A 9430-nucleotide genomic window follows, 5' to 3' on the forward strand; every position below is an offset into this window, starting at 1 on the left:
CACAAAGTGTAATTTCTTCTCGAATTCTTTAGCTTTATATGGTTGAAAAACAATGATTGGGTAATATTGTAGAAATGATGGATAGAGACCGATTTGACAGCACATCACTTGCATCGCCCCACACTTGCCCCTGGCGGACTTCCCAATACAAAAACTTTTCTCCTCGCATTTAAAATTACCATTTTTGTTCAATCGCGCCCACGGCGATCCACCAGCCCACCTCAACTCAAGTAGCCAATTTTTTGTTTTTTTCCTAACGATTCCCACAATAAAATCAGCCCCAAACCCAATTCGATTCTGTGTTTTATTTTGCCCCATCAATTCTTCTCGCTGTTCTTGAAGCCATGGCCTGTCTAAGCTTCGCCAAGTTGAACGCCTCCTCTTCCCAGTGGATCGCCCAACAATCCTTCTCTCAGAAGCGTGGTTCGTCTTCACGCCGCCGTGTTTCCCTTCTTATCCGTGCTGGTGCTTACTCCGATGAGCTTGTTCAAACCGCGGTGAGTTTTTGGTTTAGATCGTTGTTTGTTTGTGGCGATTGACCTAGGGATATGATTTGGAAAGGCGTGAGGGTTGTTGTTAGGCATTTGGATCTGATCTTTCATTTTACATGCATGGGAGTTTTGAGTTGATCGTGATGGATTTTTTGAACGTTTGTGATTGTGGTGTTTTCTGCTGTCTTTATCGGTGCTCGAATTTGTTGTTGCTATAGACCTTGACCTAGAAGTTGATTTTTAATTTTCCTGGAAGTTTACTCGTTTCTGCGATCTTCTTTTTATGCCTTGTGTTTCGCATTTCCCCCGTCCTCTGTAAATTCATCCCGTTTCAGAGATGGATTTTACTCGCTTTATTTCATGTTTGCATGTCCTAGTATTTTTTCGCTAGAGAGGTAAGTTTGACCGTTATGTTTAGATGTTCTTAGTGACAGTAGTCTGTTCTTGTGAGATCCCACCTCGGGCGGAGAGGAGAACGAAACATTCTTTATAAGGGTGTGGAAACCTTTCCCTATCCGACGAGTTTTAAAAACCTTGAGGGGAAGCCCAAAAGGGAAAGTTTAAAGAGGACAATATCTGCTCGCGGTGGGTTTAGACTCTTACAATGTTATAAGAGCCCAACACCGGGCGATGTGCCAGTGAGGAGGCTGAGCTCCAAAGGGGGAGGACACGAGACGGTGTGTCAGAAAGAACGCTGGCCCCGAAGGGGGTGGATTGGTGGGGGGTCCCACATCGGTTGGAGAAGGGAACGAGTGCCAGTGAGGACGCTGAGCCCTGAAGGGGGTGGATTGTGAGATCCCACATCAGTTGGGGAGGAGAATGAAACATTCTTTTTAAGGGTGTGGAAACCTTTCCTGAGGCAGTGTGCTAGAAAGGACACGGGCCCCGAAGGAGGTGGATTGGTGTGTCCCACATCGATTGGAGAAGGGAATGAGTGTCAGCGAGGACGCTCGGCCCCAAAGAGGGGTGGATTGTGAGATCCCACATCGGTTGGGGGAGGAGAACGAAGCATTCTTTATAAGGGTGTGGAAACTTCTCCCGAGGCAGTGTGCTGGAAAGGACACTGGCCTCGAAGGGGGTGGATTGGGGGGTCCCACATCGATTGGAGAAGGGAATGAGTGTCGGTGAGGACGGTCGGCCCTGAAGGGGAGTGGATTGTGAGATCTCACATCGGTTGGGGAGGAGAACGACGCATTCTTTATAATGGTGTGTAAACCTCTCCCTAGTAGACGCCTCTGCCTTTTAAAAACCTTGAGAGGAAGCCCGAAGAGGACGATATCTACTAACGGTGGGCTTGAGCTGTTATTGTTCTTGTTGTATTTTGGGGTGAATGACCTATCTTCTTTTATCCTTGTTGAAAGGATCAGATTCAGAGCTTTTCGGCATGTCAGCAATAGACTTTTTTTCCCTTTTCATAATGTTAATATACTAGATCGATCTTTCATATCTCACTAAATATGAATACTTCAGAAGAAACAGTCATCATCTCTCGCAGAACTTATACTAGCTTGCATTCAACGTTGCAAAATGGCAGGATAACCTTCATATTTTGTAACGTTGTGACTCTGTTTTAATTAGGTTGGTTTCCTTGTATCAAGCCAGTAATTTTTTATATTTTTCGATTTTCAGAAATCAGTTGCATCTCCTGGACGTGGTATTCTTGCCATTGATGAGTCCAATGCAACATGTGGGAAGAGGTTAGCATCCATTGGCTTGGATAATACCGAAACCAACAGACAAGCTTACAGACAGCTTCTTCTGACCACACCTGGCTTGGGCGATTACATATCTGGTGCTATTCTCTTTGAGGAAACACTTTACCAGTCAACCACAGATGGGAAGAAATTTGTCGACTGCTTGCGGGATGCAAAAATTATGCCTGGTATTAAAGTTGACAAGGTAAATTGTCCTCTTACCTTTTAATACACAGAAAACAGCTTAGTATCAACTATGCGAAGTTTCTGAATATCGAGTTTCGTTTCATATTTGTATTTTGTGGGTTTCAGGGTTTGGTTCCTCTGCCAGGATCCAACAGTGAATCTTGGTGTCAAGGCTTAGATGGATTGGCTTCGAGATCTGCCGAATACTATAAGCAAGGTGCCCGTTTCGCGAAGTGGTAAGTCAGCATGTTCTTGGTGAACCTGAGTCGCAAATTAATATGTAGTTTACTGCTTTGATTGACTCTCATGTGTTTTCTTCTTTAGCATTTATTTTGGTTTAATTATGCAAAATCTAAACCATATAAATCGTATAGGCGGACAGTTGTTAGCATTCCTTGTGGTCCTTCTGCTCTGGCTGTTAAGGAAGCTGCTTGGGGCCTTGCACGATACGCGGCCATTTCTCAGGTATATGGCTCTTCAATGAACTTGTTTACCATTACCATCACCAAGTAGCAGAAATACTTTAGTTTGGTTTACTTGTTGAACATGTTTGTTAGCACTAGATATATCTGTTTGATAATAGTTTTACAAAGTCAATATAGGTCAAATATTCGTCATAATCCTAACTCAAATTGCATAAACTTATTGGCTTTGAATTTATTTATGGTATAGATGATATATTTAAAAAAATGTATATTATAACTTTAATGTGTCATTATGACTGTATCATGTTGGATTTGTATCTCATATCCGTATAGTGTCTATGCTTGTGAGTTCCCACGTTGGTTGGAGTGGGGAATGCTGAAAACCTCTCACTAGTGGACGCATTTTAAAACCATGACGGGAAGTTTAGAAGGGAAAGTCCAAAGAGGACAATATCTGCTAGCGGTGGGCTTGGGCGCTAACAAACCAAGCGGTGTGCCAGCGAGGATGTTGGGCCTCCAAGGGGTGTGGATTATGAGTTCCCACCTTGGTTGGAGAGGGGAACAAAATATTCCTTGTGGAAACCTCTCCTTAGTGGACGTGTTTTAAAACCTAGAAGGGAAACCTGGAAGGAAAAAGTCCAAAGAGGACAATATCTGTTAGCGGTGGGCTTGAGTGGTTATAATGATTTCATTATAATGATTTCATGATTCACTCACTTTGATTGCAGGAGAATGGGCTTGTCCCTATTGTAGAACCTGAGATCCTTCTCGATGGGGACCATTCCATTGATAGGACACTTGAAGTGGCTGAAAAGGTCTGGTCAGAAGTATTCTTCTATTTGGCCGAAAACAATGTTCTGTTTGAAGGAATCCTTCTAAAGCCTAGCATGGTAACACCCGGGGCCGAACACAAGGACAAGGCCTCTCCTCAAACTATTGCCAATTACACACTAAAGATGCTCAGTAGAAGAGTTCCTCCTGCAGTCCCTGGAATCATGGTATGAACTATTGAACTACCTTTCAACTAGTTTATCTGCTGAACAATTTTTAGGAGATGAACTGGGTCGATCTTTGGCTTTGTGTACAGTTCTCGACTCTTCGGTCGGGATGCATTAGCATTCCTTTGTTCAACAAACTCATTTAAATAGCAGATACAGTACAATTAAATCTTTTGTTGTTCTGTATGCAGTTTTTATCTGGAGGACAGTCTGAAGTGGAAGCAACATTGAACCTGAATGCGATGAACCAAAGCCCCAACCCCTGGCATGTCTCCTTCTCTTACGCCCGTGCGTTGCAGAACACCGTACTCAAGACATGGCAAGGAAACCCTGAAAACGTTGAGGCTGCGCAGAAAGCACTTCTGGTGCGTGCCAAGGCGAACTCCCTTGCTCAGCTCGGGAAGTACTCTGCCGATGGTGAAAGCGACGAGGCCAAGAGGGGAATGTTCGTGAAGGGATATACTTACTGAGCCTCGTCGGTAGTCAAATGTGTGTTCTTTCCTTCTCCTCCTTCCTTGAAGAAGAACACATTTTTTTTCTATATAGGATAAAGCCCTCCATAATAAGAGCTGTGAGAAGCAAACTCACTGAGAGAGTAAGCAAATTGTATCCTACAATCTTTTCATATTATGAGTAATTCATGGCGTTTAAAATTATAAGTTTGGATTGAATGAATTAAACTAATGCCAGATTACTTTCTTTAATGATAACGTGAGTTTTAGATTCTTTAATTGTGTTTACTTATCATATTTATCACAAACTTTTATACTTCAAACAAAAGAAATTTATTACCTAAATTAGAATTACAAAAGGTAGGATTTTGGAGAGTAAATTAATAATTATCGTAAAGTTTACTCAACTAATGCAAGTTTCAAATTAAAAAAACATATAATCTTCGTATAAATACTAAGAACCCATACATTTCAATACAAAATCTAGAAATATCACATTAAAAGAAAAAAAAAATAGCGTTCAATTTCGATAGGTTAATCAATTTAGATAGTGATTTCTATGCACAAAATACGAGATTGAATATTATAATATATTTTAAATAAAATTGTAACGATTTATGCCCAAGATTCGACACCTGATAGTCTCGATATCCTCTACATATAATTGCTTCAAGGAAAATACTATCTTAGAAGACTATCCTTCGTACTAACACAAGCCCAACATATAATTGCTTCAAGCAAGATACTATCTTAAAAGATTATTTTCATAAATTAACACAAGCCCAACATAGAATTGCTTCAAACAAAACACTATTAACTATGAAGTTCTTATAATTAGCCACCGAAGAGAAATGTGTACTTTGTTGGTTTAAGTAGTAGCTTTCATTTCTTTTAAAATTTTCTTAATCATCCTATTCTTCTTAAGATCGTCTTCATTCGGATCTAATTTCCGTTTATTCATGCATCTCTCTCATTTAGAGTGTCACAAAAACTATAAAAACAATTGAGTTTTAATATTTTTTATCAATAAAAAAAATTCAAAAAGAAAAGAAGAAGGACAAGGAAAAGAAAGAAAAATAATAATAAAGACGGTGCAAAATGTTGGAAGTAAGAAAAAAAAAATGTATGTATTGTAAGTTGAACACGACTCTCCACAATAGTATGACATTGTCCACATTGAGCATAAACTCTCCTAGCTTTACTTAGAGTTTCCTCAAGAGGTTTGATATCAATGGAGATAATATTCTTTGATTATAAACCTGAGGTCTTTTGGGAAGCCCAAAACAAAGTCACGAGAGATTATGGACAATATTATACCATTGTGGAGAGTTGTGTTCATCTAACATGTATATGATATTAATGGCAACGAGATTGAGTATTGTTTTAGGTGTAATAGGATTATGATAATTGGTATAAATTCTTTGTCACCTAATAATCAAAGATAATGAAATTGAGTATCATTTCAAGTATAATGAGAAGGACAATAATGAAATAAACCTCTCAATTTTGGATTTATAAGTAACTAAAGAATTAGTTTAATTATGCATGAGAACTTCCTAATTTTGTCATGCACCTATAATAACAACAATCAACTAGCAAATTTACTTATAAAATATCTAAGGATCGGATTAAAAAAAAAAAAAAAAATGTTTCTAATATAACTTTCTACAATTCAATCGATAACGTCTCATGCCTAAAATTCAGGCCAAAATTTAGAATCTAGATTGGATACATGATGACTCCGATGTTCTCATGTAACATGACCACGTTACCTACTTATTTTAAACTATTTTTAAGAGTAATGATCAACTCCCACAAACTAACACAAGTTCTTTTAGCATATTTTTTTCTCACTCACATGCTTCCTAGGAAAATGTCTAAAAAGTCATCTAATGTAGGACTGCTACAAACCAAACCGTTCTTAATTTTGAAGTTATTCTAATTGAGTTATTGAAAAGAAATGCTTACTTTATTTGTATATGTAGTAATACTCCATTCTTGTCAACATTTTTTAACCATGATTTCATATCCTCATGATCACTCTATTTCGGATATCATTTCGACTCATTCATAGATTATTATTTTGCTTGAAACTATTTGTTAGGTTAAGGAGGTTGTTGCTTATTTATACCTAATTAATAGTTATATATATATATATATATATATATATATATAGAAAGATATTATAGTAGCCATATTTTCTACGGATATATATATTAAATTAAATTATATATATTTTTTTACTGTGCTTTGAAAATGTAATTTATGCTTCTATGTTACCGAGATATACTTGAAGTCATCAATATATGTCTGTGGCCAGTATTTTTCCTTCCATTTTCTCTCATATTCTTTTTTGTGTTTATCTAAATTGAGTGTGTTGTTAGGCGGTCCTAACAATTTATATCAGAGTTAGGCGAGATTCACCATGAACTATTAAGATGGAAAGCTCAAAAATTAGAATTGAGAAGTTTGATGGATTAGATTTCGACTCCTGGGAGATGAAGAATGAAGATTATCTGTACTAGAAAGATCTTCATGAACCCTGTCGGGGGTGAAACCGAATACCATAACCACGGAGCAGTGGAAGCTCAAGGATCAATAGACCCTAGGGTTGATTCGGTTGACGCTGTCCAAAAATGTGGTGTTCAATATCATCAAGGAGACAACGTTAGATTTGTTGAAGGCGCTGTCGAACATGTACAAAAACCCATTAGCTATGAACAAGATGTATTTGATGCATAGATTTTTCAATCTACAAATGTCTGAAGGTGGGTCTGTTGTAGATTATATAAATGAATTCAATATGATTGAAAGTCAACTGAGTTCAGTGGAATTGAAATTAATTTTGAAAATGAAATTAAAGCATTGATTTGATGTTATCTTTATCTCGAGTCTTGGGATATTGTTGTTGCTATGATCAACCGTTCCCAGAGGTCTGAGAAATTGAAGTTTGATGAAATCTGAAGTGTAGTTCTTAGTGAAAGTATTCGTAGATGAGAAATTGAGGATTCATCTGGTAGTACTCTTAGTGTTGACCAAAGAAGAAGTAAATCAAAAGTTCCAAACAAAGGCCAATCAAAATCAAAGAACCAATTTTTTTTTTCTAAATAGACAAAACGTAACGTGTTGGAATTGTGGAGAAAAAGGTTAAGACAGATTGTACAAGACCAAACATTAACAAGAATCACAAATCAGAGGATGATAATGATTCTATAAATTCAACCGAAAACATTGGGATGCTCTAATTCTTAGCGTGGACAGTTAGATTGAAAATTTAGATTTTGAATTGAAGTACATCTTTTCATTTGTCTCCAAGTAAGAAACTGTTGAATATTTCGAGAAGGCATAGCTTTTCGACCACGGAAATGAGGATGTGTCCATAAAAACTCCCAAGAATCAGATAAAATTAAGTAGAAAGCTAAGAAGGAGAGTGAAAGGAGAGAAATCCGGCAGATGATGTTATAAAAATTATGGTTTTTGAATATTTGTTGTTACAATGCTGGGCAATTGAGCGACCAGCCTCAGCATGGGGTTCCAATCTTGGTGTCTGAATAACAACATTATATATTTATTAAGGTTAGGTAGAGGCAATGTTTGGATATAATATATGATTAATCAACAGCCTTTCATTAATATGATTATTCAACATCAGATCAGATCACTATTATAGTATATTCCTTCATAATTAAATCAATTTCGACAACCATCTCTTTTCCAACCCCTCACATGGCTTCCATGAGCTCAAAACAAAATATCCCATTTAGAATCTCTACTTCCGAATCTCTTTCTTTCACGTTACTTGGAGATGAAATGGTATGTGATAGTCAATTTTTTTGGTGCAAACTCTTTCTTTCATTGTTTTTTTTAGGTCTAGTCCATGGCTCATCTTGTATGTTTGGTTGTATGCTAATAAGATGCGGGCTACGTTATATATTGATTTATTAAATTAGATTTTTTTAAAGTGAAGATTTAAACCTTGAACTCTAAAAATAATATAGATACAAACCGACACTACATTGATATCATATTATTGACTAATGACTACAAAATAGTCCGAAAGAAAGAGGCTAAAAACATAAGCTATTATTAATAGTGACTCATTTTTGCCCTCGATATCTACCTGTATTCATGGCCAGCCTCCTAATTTTATGCAGTAGGGGTGTTCATATGACCCGATAACCTTAAGGAAGATACCTGAAAGAAGCCAACCATGATTTCATAGATGGGGTCTAATAGAGATCGAGCTAAAAAAAAAATAAATCTGCCTGTATTTTAACTTTATGCGGTAGGAGTGTTTATATGATTCAATAACTCCAGGAGAGATATCTGATAGAAGCCAACCCTGATTTCATAGATGGGGTTTGCTAGAGCTCGACCGAAAAAAAATCTACATTATATTCTAATTTTATGTAGTAGAGGTGTTCATATGACTCGGGAGTATTTAAAATGAATGATTCATCTCGTTAGCCCTTCGTAAAAAAAAGAAAAGAAAAGTTGGGCCACAAAAATTGGACTAATTTTTTAGGGCTTTGTGAATCCCAACACAGCAAATATAATAATAATAGTAATTTAAAATCCCCAAATTTGGATGGAAATTGGGTCATTTTATTTTTTTGTAAATAGTTTGACAGATGGGTTAATCTGAGTTTTTGTCAGTTTTTTAGATTAAAAAATATATAGAAATTAAAATATTATTTTTTTTAATTAAATAATGTAAATACAGATGCGAACAACTAATCTTTATAACACATATATATAATATTGGATTATGATCAAGATTAATATTTTAAATGTTTTCTTTAAAAATTAATAAAATATAAAATAATTATCAGTATAAATAACAATACAAAATTTTGACAATAAGATTTATTTATTAATTAAAATAATTTTGATGGGTTTTTTTTTTTCTTTTTCCTGATCAAAATTAAAAAAAGAAAAAAAATAAATTTATTAAATTTCCATTTTTTGCCCATTAGCATTATAAATAATAATTTAATTTGAGTTTTATATTTTAAAAGTTAAATCATTTTATTATTATTATTCTTTCTAATCAATATTTAAAATAAAAATCCATATTTTGTTATTAAAAGCATTACTTATTTATTAGTATTCTGAATAATTTATAATTTTTTTTTGAGATCCTAATTATAATTTAAAAATTAACAAAAAAAAAAAAAAAAAAAA

At 35.7% G+C, this 9430-nt stretch overlaps 1 protein-coding gene across 1 annotated transcript; it reads left to right on the forward strand.

Annotated features, from left to right (window-relative positions):
- The first annotated feature begins 218 nt into the window (after window positions 1-218).
- LOC111784549 (fructose-bisphosphate aldolase 3, chloroplastic) lies at window positions 219-4450 on the forward strand. Its single transcript, XM_023665208.1, has 6 exons — window positions 219-497; window positions 2121-2390; window positions 2498-2607; window positions 2746-2836; window positions 3525-3794; window positions 3986-4450. The coding sequence occupies exons 1-6, from the start codon at window positions 345-347 to the stop codon at window positions 4262-4264; spliced, it is 1173 nt and encodes a 390-aa protein (XP_023520976.1). The 5' UTR covers window positions 219-344; the 3' UTR covers window positions 4265-4450.
- The last annotated feature ends 4980 nt before the right edge of the window (window positions 4451-9430 follow it).

Source organism: Cucurbita pepo, unplaced genomic scaffold (genome assembly GCF_002806865.2).
Source record: "Cucurbita pepo subsp. pepo cultivar mu-cu-16 unplaced genomic scaffold, ASM280686v2 Cp4.1_scaffold000232, whole genome shotgun sequence".
Lineage (NCBI taxonomy): Eukaryota > Viridiplantae > Streptophyta > Magnoliopsida > Cucurbitales > Cucurbitaceae > Cucurbita > Cucurbita pepo.

Excerpts from the sequence above, each read along its gene's own strand:
- LOC111784549 (XM_023665208.1), top strand. The coding sequence starts at position 345 with ATGGCCTGTCTAAGCTTCGCCAAGTTGAACGCCTCCTCTTCCCAGTGG. Across the intron at positions 2,608-2,745 it reads GGTGCCCGTTTCGCGAAGTG|GCGGACAGTTGTTAGCATTC; the intron begins GTAAGTCAGCAT and ends TAAATCGTATAG. Across the intron at positions 2,837-3,524 it reads GATACGCGGCCATTTCTCAG|GAGAATGGGCTTGTCCCTAT; the intron begins GTATATGGCTCT and ends CTTTGATTGCAG.